Source organism: Danio aesculapii, chromosome 17 (genome assembly GCF_903798145.1).
Source record: "Danio aesculapii chromosome 17, fDanAes4.1, whole genome shotgun sequence".
NCBI classification, from domain to species: Eukaryota; Metazoa; Chordata; class Actinopteri; order Cypriniformes; family Danionidae; genus Danio; species Danio aesculapii.
Genome location: NC_079451.1, coordinates 36,618,202 through 36,637,308, shown reverse-complemented (window position 1 = coordinate 36,637,308; position 19,107 = coordinate 36,618,202). Strand labels below are relative to the sequence as shown.

At 34.5% G+C, this 19,107-nt stretch overlaps 1 protein-coding gene across 4 annotated transcripts in view; it reads left to right on the top strand.

Annotated features, from left to right (window-relative positions):
• kif13ba (kinesin family member 13Ba) overlaps window positions 1–19,107 on the top strand; it is a 96,773-nt gene that overhangs the window by 33,473 nt on the left and 44,193 nt on the right. For all 4 annotated transcript variants that reach the window (XR_008839262.1, XM_056477415.1, XM_056477416.1 and 1 more), the window contains exons 3-8: window positions 11,047–11,062; window positions 11,188–11,248; window positions 14,774–14,866; window positions 15,010–15,190; window positions 15,283–15,370; window positions 16,652–16,786. Coding sequence is in view for 3 of the 4 variants with exons in the window: in XM_056477415.1 (XP_056333390.1) it covers window positions 11,047–11,062; window positions 11,188–11,248; window positions 14,774–14,866; window positions 15,010–15,190; window positions 15,283–15,370; window positions 16,652–16,786 (574 nt within the window). In the remaining variant the exon portion in view is untranslated. The remainder of the gene's footprint in view (window positions 1–11,046; window positions 11,063–11,187; window positions 11,249–14,773; window positions 14,867–15,009; window positions 15,191–15,282; window positions 15,371–16,651; window positions 16,787–19,107) is intronic.

The following is a 19,107-nucleotide window of genomic DNA, read 5'->3' as shown; positions in this document are numbered from 1 at the left end:
AAACCTGTTAGTCACTTTATGCCCTGCAGAGTTGGTTGAAAGAAGAGATCTTGAGAAACTGATATCATGGACTCAGAAGAATTTTCTATGAATAGCCACATTTGTTTGACTGTGTGTGTAGGGCTGGGTGGTTAATCGATTATAGGTTCTGAATGTCGATTTCGGTAACTTTTCGATCAAATTTTTCCAGGTCAATTTTTTCAATTTCTATCTCTACCATGTGTGGAGTCATATGACCCCGCTTTAAGGCTAATTTATACTTATTATATTATGATTTATACTTATTATATTATTCTGATATTATACTTTTGCCAAGCGCACACATATGGTCCGGCGCAGCCTTCGCATACCCGCACACTTCTCAAAAAAATGTAACTACACGTCACAACGTCACATAGCACAAGCTTTGGTCTGTTTGGTAGCAGTGATGAGGGTGGGTGGCGTGGGGAGCTGTGTTTTAGGCAATGTGTGATTTAATTTCAGTTGTTCAGCATTGATGTTCAATAAATAATCCTAGAGAGCCGATAGTGTGTTTACTTCAATTTTTTTTAAATCAAGGAATCCACCCTTTATTCAAAAACCTCTTACTTGTAATATGGAAGCATATTTACTGTACAAAACTATGAGTGCAAAAACATAACATAAATAAATAAAATAATCGTTCGTTATTAATAATCGAATTTAAAATGTTTAATTACTTGAGGTTTTGATTTTAGGCCAAATCGGCCAGCCCTATGTGTATTTGTGTGTGTTTTGTTAGAACTTTGACTGGGTAATTAAGACAGGAGATTTATTAGAAATCAAAGGCATAGTGAAAACTGGATTGGAAATGTGCATTTTTATGTGATGAAATAAATAAGGTACATTTTTAAATCAGTAAGTTATAACTATAATTAATTGGTAAACCTGGCATACTATAATTGGCATACTATAAACACACAGCCAGATTTTTGTAAATGTGCATTGATGTATGAGCAGCTTAAACGTGTGCTTTAAATAGATTAGCACTTCTTTTGTTTTAGCACAAGATATCACAAAAATGCAAGCAATAACTTATTTTTATCAATATTTTATTCAAGTTATGTTCTGTGTGTATGATGTTCATAATACACTGTTCAGTTACATACAAAAAGGAAAAAATATAACAAACCATATACAAGCAGATGAGATTAGAGAGAATAATTGAATAAATCATTTAAGCAGTTCATTCCAAGCAGCTGATTCATTTTGAAACCACGCTAGAGGCATCATTGAATCATTAGTTTACTTGATTTATTTAAAAAAACAAATTCATTCTGGATCAGAAATTTGCAGTGTTGCTCTGAGAAGCACAGAAGTTTAACTTTAGTGTTTGTTTGCATTGTTTACAATGTAACTTTTTGTAATTGTTGAACTGTTTTTTTTTTTTTTTAATCAAAATTACAATTGTCATTGCTAAAATGTCATTGCGGGCTTCACGGTGGCGCAGTGGGTAGCACGATCGCCTTACAGCAAGAAGGTCGCTGGTTCGAGCTTCGGCTGGGTCAGTTGGCATTTCTGTGTGGAGTTTGCATGTTCTCCCCGTGTTTGCGAGGGTTTCCTCTGGGTGCTCTGGTTTTCCCCACAGTCTACAGACTAGCGCTATAAGTGAATTGGGTAAGTGAAATTGTCTGTAGTGTATTTGTGTGAATGAGTATATGGGTGTTTCCCAGTGATGAGTAGCAGCTGGAAGAGCATCCGCTGCGTAAAACATATGCTGGATAAGTTGGCGGTTCATTCTGCTGTGGCGACCCCTGATTAATAAAAGGACTGAGCTGAAAAGAAAATAAACGAAAGTTGCTTTTGTGATTATAAAAATAACAGTTATATGCTCAGAAAATGATGTTTGCTGTTTGTTCAAATAACATATTTTAAAAGAGCTTTTTCTTCAAATTTAAGTAGATTGAGCGTAAAACAATTAAGACAACTCTGTGTTTCCTCTAGGCTTTCTTCCAGGCCTGCCGCCATTTAGACAGATCTACCAACTACCTATGGTGTTATTTCAATGCAAATGTCGTGAGCGCAGTATTACAAGTCGAGATCGCATTCATGTAATATGAGCATGCGAATCTCTTCGTTTGCACACCAATTACCTCTGTTCGTGCACAAAACTTCTTGCATTCCCTCAAATACACGCTGCCCAAGCACAAAGTTTCTTGTGTGCCCTCAAATAAACGCTGCTGAAGTGCAATTTAGTGCGTCTATATATCAAGTATGTCTCCAACATTTATTAGATTTGCTAGGAATATTTATGAATGTCTTCAATAGACCTACAGAGCGGCATTAATGTATCCTGAAGTAAAGTGAAACGGCCATAAACTCTAGCAAGATGAAGTCATTATGTAGAGCCATAGGTCTTTATCTATAAAGTGTAATTATAGAAACTGTGTTAATCATAACTGAAAGCTACGTCGTGTTTGCTGGCCTCAGGCATCACACACCTGTCAGTCAGTCAGCATGTCACCTATAAGGGGTTAAACAAATGTACAGCAATTCTACGATTACAGAAAAGTTATCGCTGTTATAATTCACTTACCATTTAATACGTTTTGAATGAGAAGCTGTAAACGTAGCCGTGGTGGGATGTATTTTGGGTGTGGCGCCTCACCATGGACAAATGAATGTAGCGGAAACCATGTAACTTTTGTGTGGATCCCAGCGTTTTTTACAATATATGGTCATTCTACATACTAATAGTACATACTAATAAGCTGTATCACTCATTCAAGGCATTTGGACTTCATTTTTGAGACTGTTTTTCAAAGCGAGGGACATTTTCCACAATGTCAGCTCAAACACATTATAAAATACCATAATTACTGAAGATGTGGCACACCCCTTGTGAGAACTGAGGGTCTGTCACTCAGAAACGTTATTCTTAGCTTTACAGATGCCTCCACAACAGCTCTCTGAATATCCGCCATGTGTGTTTGTTCAGCCCGTTTGCTCGACCTCCTCCAGGAACTCGAGATGAAGCTCAGCCTGACACTTCCTTTAGGCGCCAACATCTCCCCCAATTCTCAGCGTGGTGTGACGAGGGGAGGGGAGGGGGGGACGTCATCGTGCAACTTATTATACCACAAGTGTGGCATGGCCTGATTTTAAACGACAAGCTGAGCCCGGGGTCTTGGAACTGAATCTAAGCATATTTTTTTTGCCCCAGCTTTCCATCTCTGGCTTGTTTATTTGTTCGCATGGCATGGTCGTATACGCTTCAGTGATTTCCATAAGCTCTCGTGGATATGGATTTTTCTAGATTGGGATCATAAAAAGGGTCGCTATTGCTGAAGATGGTCATTAAGGCATGGTTTATGTTTTGCTAAATGTGCAAAGGGCATGAATAAATGGCAATAATTGCACATCATAAAGGGTATCATTAGTTATGAGATTCGTTAAGTCAGCTTGAAATGGATCCAATTTATACATAAGTTTTTTTGTTCTTATTGGGACTGATTCATTAGTGTTTTCAATTGCAAAGAAGTTTTCTTCATCTTTAGAATAAAGAACTTTCCAGCTGACATCCCAAAGCCCTATTATTTACAGTATTTAGCCTTTTGTGACTTAAACTAATAGTTTTATTTATTTATTATTATTATTATGATGATGATTATTATTTTTATGGTTGTTGTTGTTACTATTATTACTATTATTATTATTATTATATGTTACATTTTTGTTTAATTGCTTATTTATTAACACTGTGTGTGTGTTCACACCGAAGGTGGCGAGAGCGTCAAAGTTCACTCTGGCTGCCCTGGTGGCAACACTGTCTGCCTTTACTGCTCTGCTGGCGAGAGCATCAAAATTCGCTACATTGATCTTGTATTTAAATGAGCCACTGTTGCATATCAGCAAATCAGTTACATTCCCGCATAAAAACATGCATTCTAGCATGAAAATGCTGCACACTTTTTATCAAATTCATTTAAGAATGGAAGATCAAGTTGTTGTGTGAGGTGTGGCTCTGCTCCACTTATCCAATGTGTCCATATGTCTGAAATATTCTGAAGCAGCAATACTGTTTTGTACTGTCGTTACAGTTACTCCTGCTTTTTTAAGAAGAAAAAAAAACATTAATGCACATCAGTAACTTTTTTTTAATGCATGTCCCTTTAAGAAAACATTGGAAATAATTGGAAATCCAGCAACCGCAATAATCAAACCCTTGGGAACAACTGTGGTCAGAACTAAAGTTCACAGGACTGTTCTCTCTGGACTCTTCTCAAGCGGTAGACTTCAACATTTCAATTGCTTGCTGCCGAACAACATCATAGCTCATTACTAGGCCCACACGGAATCTTCACGCGACTTTATTTCACTTGTTCTATAGTTGCACTCACATTAAACTTCTTTGGAACAACTTTTTTTTATTTATCGTCCTTATTTAAATATGATTTAAATGTGTCTGTAAAAGATATATTTCTGTATTTCACTTATAATGATCATGCTCTTGATCTTATTGTATTTTTTTTTTTTTTGTTACCCTGTTAATTTTTTTTTACACAAAAATAAGTTCCTAAAAGCAACCTAGATTAAATACTTTTCTTGCTGAAATTTTGATCAATACTGATTCTCTTAAGCTAATAGATAATAATAAGAATAATACATTTTTTAAAGCTTATGATAGCTTTTTCTTAATGATTGAGGCGTTGTAATTTTTTTTCCTAATCTTTTGTTATTGTATTTCCTCTTTAATGCAATGATGTTATTTTTCTTGTATTAAATAAAAAAAAAAAAATCTGCATGCACAGAAATCCCCAGCTTTTTAGCCCATCATTAAGTCTATTTACTTGTGTAAATTTATTTATTTGTATTCAGTTTTTAAATTAATTTCAGTAATATTATTGATTAATATGAAAGTGTTCATATCATTTATTTACAATACAGTTTGTAAAGTAATATTTTTTGGCTTTACAGTAGAGTTATAGTATGAGAGACTTGCTTTGTTTATTAAATAAGTGGATCTAATTGGATTTGCATTTTAAACTCTAAATAAAAGTTAAAAATATTTTATTTGTATTTCATATATTAAGTTTTTAGTTATGATACTCTAAAACCATTCCATGTAAATCCACAGAATTTTTTTTATTTTTTACAAAATTCTAAACAGAAATGGCCAAAAATAGCTGCAGATTCTGTCTGGCCCTCCTCATTACCATAAAGCTGACTTAATTTCACCTATGACGCCCACACTAGCGAAGATGCGCTGTGCCGCTCCTCGATGCTTATCGCCGCCGACTCCTATTGAAAATGAATGACTTCTAGCTACGTTGCCGCTTTTGGTGCATGTGAAGGCAGTTATACTCTGCAATCAGGGCTGTATTTTTTTTAATGCACACTAAATAGAAGTTAAGTTTACACTTTCTGAACAGAAAACGCCAGAATTGATCAAATCAGACAAAGCTATAGACAATTAAATTACTGAATCATATACTTGAACTGATTCATTTACACAAACTAACCAAATGAAACGAGTCATTAAAATCATTTGACAGTAAATAGTTTAGTGCATATTTGATCAAATTGTATTTATAATAGTAGTAGTAATAATATTTTTTAAAGAATCATTTGTATTTTCATTTTCCTTTGGCTTAGTCCCTTATTTGTCATGGGTCGCCACAGCGGAATGAACCACCAACGATTCCAGCATATGTTTTATGCAGTGGATGCCCTTTCTGCGGCAACCCAGTACTGGGAAACACCCATACACTCTCACATTCACACACAATTCACTTATATTGGATGAACTAATATATTGGGAAACCGGAGCACCCAGAGGAAACCCACGCAAATACGAGAGACCATGCAAACACAGAAATGGCAACTGGTCTAGCCAGACCTGAACCAGCGATCTTCTTGCTGCGAAGTGACTGAGCCACCATGCCAGCCCAGTTGTATATTATCTGATCCTATATAAATGGCTCTATATGCTACTTAAATTTACTTTAAATGCACAAAAAAAACTAAGTGATGAAATAGTTCAATAGAATTATTTTAATGTTTTACTACTAATCTTGTGCTAGAGCGTACTTAATATATAATCTTTTTTATTTTCCTTTTTAATTGATCTCTGTCTTTTTTTTTTTTAAGCACGTGAAGTGTGTTATATTATTTCCCCCAATTCTGTTCATTCTTTGGTCTGCTTTCTGTGGTTTGGAACAGAGATTTGCATTAGTGTTTTTTTCATTACCCAGAGAACAACACCAGAATTGAATTAATTGGGCTTGGAAAGGCACAGTCCTCTGTGTGTGATTAGGATCCTTCAATACTCTCTCACAGTCTGTCAATACTGCTTATATAGGTCATTGTGTTCACAGAGTGCTGTTTAAAGCCATTGAGGTGCCCTCTACAGATAACACCGCATTCAAGTCAGGCCTCCAAATGTGTGTTTACCCTGTAAACGGCAGGGCTTTCTCACCGAGAGACGGTCTGTTTGTGTTCAGGTCCACTGAGCAAAGTACAGCTGATGACATGGATTCACTCAGGATGTGTGATTGTGTGCAGAGCCTGCAGTTCCTAGTTCTCGTTTGAGTGCCTTCATAGTGATGACATGCTATTTTGGTCAGCCGTGAGTCAGTGGATCCACAGAATTTGAACATTTGTTTTACGTCCAGGGATAATTAAAGCTCAGAGTTTATTCTAGGAATTAATGTGCTGTTTATTAAAGAAATGGTTCATAAATGATGAGAATTCTGCTATCATTTACTCACCCTTCTCTTGTTCCAAGCTTATTTGAGTTTCTTTTTCTTGACTACTTCTTCAGCCCCACTGATTTCCATAGGAACATTTCCAGAGTTATAAAAACTCAAAAGATAAATTCACAGAGAAAGTATATGTTAACATTATATTAAAACATCTGTTTATATTTTCCAAAACTACTAACCACAGAGTTATGGGATGAGAAAATGATTAATCTGTAAACTTTTTTGTTATTATTTTAAATGAGGAAAATAAACATGCGCTATGTATGTGACAATAAAAGCTAGCAAGTTTACAGCACACAACATACTTTGTGAAAATTCTGTGAATTAAACCGCACAACCCAAAATAAACAATGGTAATCTAAAGGAAAAGAGTCGGAGGAAAAAGCTTTGTTATGGATGTGACGTCTCTCCATTATGGATGTGACGCATGTGAAATTGGCACTTGTGTGACTTTGGTAAAATTAAATATAGTAGTTTGAATACACTGACAGAGACATTGAGTATTTTTCAAGAGCTGTAAAATACTTGCTTGCACAAAAAAACAGAGAAACGGTTTCGCTATTTTGGTTAAAAACTTCCCTGTTTTTCATGGCAAGGTGGACATTTGCATGGAATTGCTCATAGCTTTTTTCTATCATGAAAGTTATTGAAAACCATCAACATTTTTTACTGACATTTTCTAAGGGTGCCCTAAAATAAAAAAAAGGGTATACCAAGGCATCGTAGAATAATAATAGATCAGTATATGGAAATGGAAATACGGTGAGCCTCAGACACCACTGTTTCCTTGTTGTAAAACGCCGGTGGACAACGGGCCAATCAGAAGAAAAAACAAACTGTGACAAGACTCACAGGCCATGCCCTATGCATTTGCATGTATGCCTAATTTGGGTCATTCATCCGGACCTGATGAGCAGCCATGTCATTAAGCTCTGAGATAATAAAAATGCTCAGATTAATAATCTCATTAATAAGCATGCCTCATGCTGCGTTTGATAAGCAATGTTTTCTAGTGATAGAACAATGATAATAATCCTTGCTTAGTTATTTTTAAGCATACATTTCATTTATGATGTATGACTTTTATTTTGAAAACGTGAGCGCTAATTTTCTTACTGTGCGTTACTGGGCAACGATGAGGCACGTTCAAACTGTCCTCAGGATGCAAAATGCAGGATTTACAGATTATACATTTGTTCATTTCCACTCTGAGAAGTTATAAGGCATGTTTAGTTGCATCTGTTGTTAATTTATCATGTTTATTGTGAAATTTGCTGCGTATGTTTCAACAAACACGTGTAGACTGCTGAATCGTGTCAAATCACTTAGCTCAAATGTCATCTGTTCATGCAGAGGTTGATATTAATTCCTAGCTGTGCTTTCTTTGACCATAGCTTCAAAATACAACGCGAAACATCTCTATTACTCTCTTTTGTCAAGTTTAATTATAATTTATCATTAAAATAGGTTAACGTTACTCTGAATTGGATTAGATTTGTCTGTGTTTAGCGTACATTATGCTGGGTGTGTGTCTGTAAGAGCTGCATGTCAGAGCGGAGCTCGTTAATATTCACAAAACGAGCCAAATATGGTCAATCATGGACCTTCTGATTCTATGGGTATTTTATGGAGTAATAAATGATGTTATAAAACCGTTTCTGTTTTTTTTTTTAACTTACCAAAGTTGTAGATGTCAGAGAACAATTTAACTTATTAAACCAATGCAGTTTATGGCACCTTTAAAATGTTCATTTGACTTCAGCAACTTGTACAGGCCTGCAACAAGTTGTTGTAAAATCAGTATATGACAATAGTTCAGCACATAGCAAAGTGAATGTGGTGTGAAGGCCAAGTATTTTGACCCATACTCTGATTTTGACCCCTCTATAGTGCGCTCACATTAGAAGCAGTGAATCGTGAAACACACAAACATACTGCGAACACACACCATAAGCAGTGGGCAGCCATTTGTTTTAGCAACATAGGAGCAATTTGGAGTTTGATTCCTTGCTCAAGGGCACCTCTGTTGTGAGTATTGAGGGTAGAAGGGACTGCTGTTGTTCATTCACTCAAAACAAACCTGTGACCTTGGGTTACAAGTCCAACTGTCTGTCCATATGGCCAGAAATCCCCTGCAAGATGTAAACCTTTTGGTCTTGGTAGCAATGTTAATCACACTGCACCATGCTGACATGTGTGAGACAGCATATTATTACAATGAAAGTACATCTGTCATCCAGTTGTTGTATTCTAAGATTGTTGTTTTGTAGTATCCTTGTAAAATACTAGCGTATGAACTATCTTTGTATCATCTTCTTGTGTCGTATTATCAATCATCCTATTATCAACATGCTATTATTATCATTTTATCTAACACACAATCCGTTACTCTATTGATCAGACAGGCTATTGTGCTGCCATTCTACGATTGTTGTGTTGGACTATTAGTAGGCTGCACGATAAATTAAAAAACATCTAATTGCAGTTATTTATTTTTCCGTGGGGGTTTCAGATGTCCATGATTGCTGCAATTTTTTATAGCCACTAGGGCTGCACAATATATATCTTCAGGATCGATATCACAACATGATCAGTCACATCGCAAGTACTGTATACGCAATGTTAGTCTAGTTTTTAATTAATCATTTTGCAAGTGTCTTTTAAGGCCTGTGACTGAGGTTTTTAAAAGCATTCAGGCCTAAGAAATTGTAGTGTTTTATAAATAACACAAATTAATGACAACTAATTCTATTGAATTGTTTATAAAATGAAGACTATGTAGTATTATTTTACATTTGATTATTCAATTACTGTATACCTGAATACAGTTTGAATCCTCGAAAAACAATAAAAGGCTGCTTATATAATTTGTATCTTTTTCTTTATTGAATTTATCTGTGCTTATAGATTGTTTCATATATTTTTTGCATATGCACTCCCCTACAGAATCGTCCCAATCCATCTAAAATGATCAATTCTTTCCAAATAATTATTCAACACATGATGTGAAATTGTATTTATATTGCAATAGATATCACAGAATGAAAAAAATATTGTAATGTTAGATTTTTTTCAATGTGGTGCAGCCCTACTAGCCACAATGGGTACACAGAAAAAATGATTCAAAGATGATTCCTTGGATTTACTAAATTTTTTTACGTTAAGGGGTTGTAAACTATTTATTTGGGTTGAATTTAAACAAATTAAGTTTAATTTTCTTAAATTTAATTTGCTTGTTTAAATTCAACACAAATAAATTGTTTGCAACAGTTTTGCAGACATAATTTTTTTCAGTAGACATAAACCACAATAAAGAGACCCTTCCAAACACACTTGCATTTTACTTTTCACTTTCAAATTTGCGACTGTGTGTAAATTGTTTGCGCAGCATTTCTATACTAATATTTACTTTTAAAACTTCAAAAACCAGCAATGCCAACAACTTGTTGGTGAGAAAGTATGAATCCTTAAGTTTTTGTGTTCATATACAGGTATATACATGAATGTACATACATTTAACATATATTTCTAAATATTGCAACAAAAGAAGATAGCAGTTTACATATTTACTTTTTAACCTTTAGAATTACAAATATGCATATATATGGTCAACTATGTGAACGTTATATGTTCATATTTGGCCATATATCAGATTCTGTAGCTCACTTATTTTTAGTGCTGGGCAAAAATTTGTCTCAATCACATCCAAAATAAAGGTTTGTTTTGACATAATATATGTATGTGCGCTGAGTATATTTATTATGCATATATAAATAAACGCATGTATATATTTGAGAAAATGTTTATTTATATTATATAAAGTATAATATAATATAAAATATATGTTAATATACAAATTAAATACAAACTTAAATATCCATGTAACAAAATTGTTTTGTATAATTTTGTTTCTATCAGATACATAATAAATATATATATCTCACACGTATATATTATGTGAAAACAAACTTTTATTTAGTTTTTTTTATGACAATGAATTTTTGCCCAGCACTATTTTCAGTCCATTTTATGTTCTGTCATTCTATTGTTATATCTGTACAACTGTTAGTAACCCTCAGTTACTGTAATTCGGTATACTGTTCTGTCAATTGTTGTACCTTACATACTAATATGTACATAATAAATTATATTGCAATAGTTCTGACATGATATGTTGATAATATATTGATATATTTTGTTGTTTTATACTTTATCAGTGCTACATTGTATGTACTGAAATGCGTCTAGAAAAGTTTTTAAATGAGCTCTATTTTTCTGTCTTTTTTATTCCATGTGCACTCTCTCTCTCTGGATCATCTTGCAGCAGGGGTCAGCCAAAGGTATGCTTTTATTTCTCTCTATGAACATGCTTACATCATTTTAAGAAATGAGAGTTTGACATGAATAGAATGAACGTAAACATAAAGTAACCTTATTTATCTCACACTCTTTCTCCTTTGTCCAGACCTTCGCCTATGACTACTGTTTTTGGTCAATGGATGAGTCAGAGACAGAGAAGTTTGCAGGTCAGTTTCTGAAAACACTTCTTGAAGCAGCCAGATTGTTTATGTGTTGGTTCAGTACCAAGTATTTCATCTGTATCGTCTTGTTTTGATTTGTTAGTTCATACCCTGGTGCTGGAGGTGCTAGTAAAGATAAGATTATGTTTACACATCAAGTTTGCCTGTACTGTGTGTCACCTTAAGGTTTACAGTAAAATTACAGTCAAAGTCATAATGCTCTTTCTGCAGGAAAGATTTAATTTAAAATGTTAAAATAACTTTGAGACAAATAATGCAATTGTTTCTTGTTTTTTTTAGGGTCATTATTTTGAAGGGAAACTATTTCCTCCACATTTCAATAGTGTATCCATAGATTTTATTTTTGTGTTTTTGTATAGCTGTCATTGATCAGGATAACTAGGGTAAAGGATTTTAAATGGCAAGTTAAGGCACATCTGGGAATGTTTTTATTTATTATTATTATTTATAACTGTTTTTTATAAGAACAAAGCAGAAAAATAAAATTTACACAATCTATAATACTCGTTAAACAAAATAAGAAAAAAATACAGAAAAATAAATAAATAAATAAATAAATAAATAAATAAGTAAATTAATAAATAAAAAAACATAAAAAAAATAATAATTAAAAAAAAATATTCCCTCCCCCTAAAAAAGCACTAGTCCATCTAAACATGCTGCATATAGAGTAAATAATATACACCATTAAGTTTTACTTGATTAAACTCAAAACATTGGAAATGGAGTGGAAAAGAAAGAGTAAAGCTGTCCATGTATCATAAGTGCCCTACTTTTAACTCTTAAAAAGATAAGCATGGAAGAGGCCCTAGATTTTTTTTAATGCTTTTAAGAAGCATCTGTCCTAGCCAAATGAATACTTTCAAGCTTAAGAGCAGCAACCATTTCAGTCAGCCATTGATGAAACGTCCAGTAGGTGGTAAAGTGGACTTCCAATCCATCAAGATCACCCATTTAGCCACCACTAACCAAACATAATAGACATTTTCTGATTATGTACCATGAGAACACAGGCTCAGAGCATCCAAACAGGGCTAATTGAATATCTGGACTGTTTTCTGCTAAAACATTTGTATAAAACTGAAAAATATTCTTCCAAAACCAAAAGTATGAGCATACGTTCCCTCTGAACTCATGCATCTGTCACTTAACTTTGGGGAAGACTCGATTGAGTTTAGTTTTGGTGTAATGCAGTCTATATACCACTTTAAACAGTATGAGTTGTAATCCTGCGTTGATAGAACAGGTGTGAATTCACTTCAGCCCCTCTTCCCAGGTATTATTTGAAAAGTTAATTCCAATAACCCCCTTCCATCCCAATTTATGGTGATCAGAAGACATTAGCAGACAAACAAAGAAACAAACTGCGTCACCAAATGTTTAGCCATAGGAGGCTGACACAAAAGATTGTATAGTATTTTGGTCCTGGGGCAATCCTTGAAACTCAGTAAATGAATGTGTTATGTAGTGGCACACCTGTAAATAGCGGAGAGTTTTGTATTTAAAAGTGGTCTGTGTATAGGAATTAACTGTAGGAAATAAAATGTTTTCATATATTATCGAAGTATAAAATATTAAAATAATGGTGCTTTTAATTAATGTATTTACTAACATAAACAATTAGTAATACATTTATTATGGTGTTTGTTCAACTTGTTTTAATGTTAGATAATTTAAGTTGTATAACGTTAGTTCATGTTAACTCACTGTGCATTAACTAATGTTAACAAGCACAATTTTGGATACTAATAATGCATTAGTTAATGTTGAACTGTGATTATACAATATTCATACTTGGTTAATGTTATTAAATACATTACCTAATGGACCATTATTTTAAAGTGTTAGTGAAGTTTGAGAGATTAAATAAGGTGGAAATAATGTGTATTTAGAATTATTTTAACGCATGAATTTATAAAAAATAATTATGTATGGAATATTGGTTGTATTTTAAGTGTTGCGTGAACCCAATGAAGACTAGCAATGTCTTTGGGCAGAGATAATGGTAATCCAATTAAAAACAATTATTTTGAAAAACAAGTATTAAAAAAAAAAAAAAAACTATTTACTAACAAAGCCTCGCGTGGATTAGGGTTGGGTCAATAGATGATATCATCGTCCATCGCCAATGGCTGATAGACATCAGGATGCTAAAGCCAGCATCGCAATCCTCCGCCACCGTCACAGCAACCCGCTCGCGCAAAATACACACGGCCCCTTTTACACTAATACGTCTTAGCTTTAAATGGCATTTTGGAATGAAAACGATCCACGTCCACACTGGTGATTCATCTAGCATTTCTGAACAGCCCTCCTTCCACACTATACCGCTGAAAACGCACATCACGTGACCACACACACACACACGCACAAAACACAGTGTCATGTGCTGCAGTGTATGTGCACATCTTGAGAACAAAACCACAGAGAGCAGTGCACATCGGACAGTTTATCAAGGATGTACCGCTGGATCGCGTCTCACTATAGTTGTTAAACCTGATATTTAATTTTGTCTCTATCTAACGACTCTTTGGCTTTTTAAATCTATCAGGTAACGCATCACAGCGTCAGTACACTTTTTCAATTTTTCATTTGCAGGCTTGTACTTCGGTAGGCTACAAATAATTAATTTATTAATTAATTATTCATAGCAAATTAATTATTTGTAACCTACCATTTCAACTACCTTTTCGTTGACAAAACACTATAATTAATGTATTACTAATTGTTTGTAAATGTTAGTAAATACATTAACTAATATTAACTACTGTGCCATTATTTTAAAGTATTACACAAGCTTCTTCAATAATATATGTAAAGATTTTATTTCCTACAATTATTTCCTATACATAGACCACTTATAAATACAAAATTCCTTAAGTTGTGCCTTAAGTTGCTATTTAAAATCTTTTATCCTAGTTATACTGATCAATGACAGCAGTCATTTCAGTCAAATCGATGACATTTCCTTCTTTGAGGAAAAAAAATCTGTAAAAGGACTATCTATAGATATGGAAATGTGGAAGAAATTGATTTTCTTGAAAATAATGTCCCTAAAAAAAGAAACAATTGCATTATTTGTCTCAAAGTTATTTCAACATATTTCAGCAGAAAGAGCATTATGACTTTGACTGTAATTTTACTGTAAACGGTGACACAGTACAGGCAAACTTGATGTGTAAACAAAACCTTTTATTCATAAATAATTAATTCACCACCGCCTACGATGATGATGTCATCGTCCATTGCGATGTTTCACATTAGACATCGTACGATACCAAATTGGTTGACATTGCCCAACCCTAGCATGAATTCTCCTGTTTTCTCCAGTTCTCTCCTTTACATAATGAATGTGAAGACATTGTCAAGCCTGTTTTAGTGCCATAACCTTAGTTTAGCTTAATTGTCATTTCGGAGTGACATCTCACATGGAAATGTTGCTGACAGGTTTTCTGTCAGATTTACCCCTCAAGACGAAAATCCTAATTGTCACTCAATCATATTTTCCAGGTCAGGATGTAGTGTTTCAGTGCCTTGGGGAGAGTCTTTTGCACAATGCCTTTCAGGGTTACAACGCCTGTATTTTTGCATATGGGCAGACTGGTGAGTAATGCTTTGTACACAGTGACCTTTTAGTCTCTTTTTTTAAGCCATGTTTTTAACACACTCAAATCCTAACCTTTCCTAATGTTTTTAAGAAACAATTATTTAAATGAAGCAACACGAGATTATGTATTTTCCTCCAGGATCGGGAAAGTCGTACACCATGATGGGTTCGGTTGACCAGCCCGGCTTGATCCCCAGACTCTGTAGTTCTCTGTTTGAACGGACTGTACTACACCAGCGAGAGGAAGAGAGCTTCACAGTGGAAGTCTCTTATATGGAAATCTACAATGAGAAAGTCCGGGACCTGCTAGACCCCAAAGGGTGAAGCCTATTGTGTCATATGTTTAATCTCTGAGCCGTACCCTGCTGTAGACGTCCGTCTTACACAATATCTGTTTGCTTTCTTCCCATAGGAGTCGACAGGCCTTGAGAGTGAGAGAGCATAAAGTTTTGGGGCCTTATGTCGATGGTCTGTCCAGGCTTGCTGTAGAAAGTTACAAGGTGACATAATAGGAGGAAAATATCTTTAATGGTGGAATGACATGCACGCACTTTGCACAATCATTGACCTTTTACCTCTTTTACAATATATTCAGTCATTCGGTTGGTCATGTGGCTTATTTATCCTCTCATTGGGCCTGTAGTTGATACTAAGTAAATCCTACTGAAGGAATGTTAGTAGTCCGCTCACAAGACGGCATGTCACTGTTGAAGTTTTAGGTATTAGGGGAAATCATTATAAATCAGGGGTCGAAACCTTTTTTTCAGCAAAGAGCCATTTCTGATTTTTTATTTTTATTTTTTTTTTTGGGGGGGGGGCAAATGCATTTTGTAATGTGTGTGTGTGTGTATATATGTATGTATACAGTTGAAGTCAGAATTATTAGCCCCCCTGTTTATTTTTTTGCGCAATTTCTGTTTAACAGAGAGAAGATTTTTTTTCAACACATTTCTAAACATAATAGTTTTAATAACTCATCTCTAATAACTGATTTATTTTATCTTTGCCATGATGACAGTAAATAATATTTGACCAGATATTTTTCATGACACTTCTCTACAGCTTAAAGTGACATTTAAAGGATAAACTAGGTTAATAAGGTTAACTAGGCAGTCTAGGGTAATTAGGCAAGTTATTATATAATGATGGTTTGTTCTGTAGACTATCTAAAAAAAATATAGCCTAAAGGGGCTAATAATTTTTACCTTAAAATGTTTTTTAAAAAAATTAAAAACTGCTTTTATTCTAGCCAAAATAAAACAAATAAGACTTTCTCCAGAAGAAAAAATATTATCAGACATACTGTGAATTTTCTTCTGTTTCTGTTAAACATCATTTGGGAAATATTAAAAAAAGGGAAAACAAATTCAAAGGGGGGCTAACAATTCTGACTTCAACTGTATGTATGTATGTATGTGTGTGTGACGCTAATTTTGTCACTGTTTTAGTGCTCACTAGCTTATAGATATCCTAAAAACTAACAGTACTGATACTAACATCTAAAAAACTTTATTTTAATTTCATGGGACCTTTAAATTGCATTTTTATTTATCCATAATAACACTATTCTACATTCAAAAGATGCACAATCAGCCCTGTTTCAGTTCAAAATCTAAAAGCTGTTTCTTTGCAGTAACCATAATTCATTTCTTTTCCCTGCCTTATTTTTAGAGAATTTTTGTTTCCTTTTTTATTTACAAAAAATAAACGTGCATAAGTGTTGTTCTGACCTTTTAAAGCACATTTGAGATTCTAATCATATCCCTTTCTCCAACCCACAGGACATCGAGTCCTTGATGTCTGAGGGGAATAAATCCCGCACTGTGGCGGCCACCAATATGAATGAGGAGAGCAGTCGTTCACATGCAGTTTTCAATATCATCCTCACACACACTCTGAAGGACCTGCAGTCAGGGGTAAGGACACATGTACACACACCGTTCTGAAGCCCTCAGCTGATTTTCATAGATTAAGATTTAGATGCGAGATAGGACAAGTGTAAAATCACTTAAATGGGTCACACACTACACATTTCAAGCATGTCGTCTTTTTAAAGTTCACGCTTAATGTTACTTAAAGTTTCTGTCACCATAAAAAAATTGTTTTTCCATTTTGTTTTCACTGCTTTACCTTCTGTATGTAAATAATCTCCTTTATGATTGGTTAGTCTTTGCATGGTCCATGCTTGGTCAAATTTCTGAATCCTGAATAGACAAAATGCAAATGTGGATGGTTATATGTTAATATGTTTATAAAAACCCCTGAATGATATTTTTAAACAATTTTAGCTATTGTAAATAGTCTTGGAGGACTGTGTTCGGAGTAAATAGTCAAATATTTAGGAAACAGTGTTTTCCCTGATGCATTATGTTTTAAAGGGATAGTTCACCCAAAAATGAAAAAGGACTAACCATTTACTTACCCTTGTGTGGTTTAAAAACCTTTATGAGTTTCTTTCTTCTGTTTAACACAGAAGAAGATATTTTGAAGAAAGCTGAAATCTGTAACCATCTATATAAAATTGTGTATGGAAAGTATTGTCAATGCACCATGATGCACCGACATATCGAATTGATAGATCACATGAGAATCATAATCGAACCATGAGACCTTGACAATTATCAACATTCCGTCTCTAAAAACTTTTAACAAAACTGTATTTTTAACTCTATTTGATAACATGATTTAATTATTTTCCGTACATTAACATGTTTAAATGTTCTGTGTATTTATAGAAAATATATGGTGAGGACACTGACCTAGACAGACTGCTTAGATTATTATATTATAGTTTTTTAAATGACATTTTTTCATTCATAATAGTCTTAAAGTCTTAAAATTGACTTGTTGATACCTGCAGAATCTATGTGCATAGTAAGTAAGGAAAGGTTTATTTATATACCACATTTCACAGACATAAGTCACAAAGTGCTTTACAATAAAAGAGAAACGAAAAACAGGTCAAAGAATACATATCAATAAAAGAAAACGTATTAATGGGGTCCAGAGTGTATTTTTAAGGCTTGGTTGTGTTTATAAGATGCAAAGCAATGTGTGCTCATGCTTCATTTGTAGAGAATCCCATTATTTTTTGATATATTTTACTTTATTTATGTACAGCTACTCAGCTAAAATAAAAACTACTGTTATATTTCTTAGTTCCTCTTAAAGGCCCACCCTCAAGAGGCTCTCATTGGTCAGCTAACATAATGTGCTGTGATGCGCAGATCAGCTCCACGTCACCAGGAAAAGCGTCACGCCCATAATAGAACGCGCTGGGTAAATACTGTCAGTCAGAGTAGCTGTTAGTCTCATTTTGAGCCTGAATCAGACAGAAAATGACACAGAGCACACAGCTGAACCCCACGCCTGCTCTCTAAAATAATATCTGACAAGTGTCTTTCACATATATTTGTGTTACAAGCATGTGTAAGTAATATGAAACGTTCACATGTCTTTTGTGAGTTCGTTATTTGAGATGTAGAATGCAGGGAATGCTGCCGCATAGAGAGACACTGCAGCGCTGGTGAAGAGTGTGGCTGTTTACAGGGGTTTGATGAATTAATGTGAATTTGTAGCTAAATTGTTAGCGGTGCCAAACAGCATTTCCCGTTGTGCTACAACACACCGTTAGTGCTAGACACTGTGCATGTAATAGATCAATTTTAACAAATAAAAATCAGGTTGTTACTCACAATCCACAGCTTTGTCTATTATGGTTGAACTTTGGGGAGTTTTTAGCTGAATCCAGCACTGAACTGGCCGAGATTCTGGAAGCTCTCCTTTGTCAAATGCTAGCTATATATTCTTTGTAATTCTCTGGAACATAATTCAAATTAAATTGTAAGCACTTCTCTTTTTGTGTCGTGTCCTTTGGAAGCCCAAATACAAACAACAGAAACAGCTCTGTGGAAATAGCAGCGTTTGGACTGCTTTTTAGCTTTCTCTGCTTTAACATTATAGAGCCTCTGGCCACGCCCCTTCACTGCGCGGGGTGAATGCATGTAACCTTGAACCGTTTGTGGTCTCACTAACCCGGATGTATTTTTTTTTGTAGTCCCCAAACTTTGTTCGCTGTAGGCTTTGCTAAGCTAACTCTGTAAAAGCCAATGTCTCCCTTTGCATTGAACTTTGAGCATATTAAATTCAGAGATGTTGTATATGTTCACACAGCTACGTTTCACATTAACTAAAGTTTAAAATATGATATCGTAGTAGAGCACCCCTTTAAAAAAGT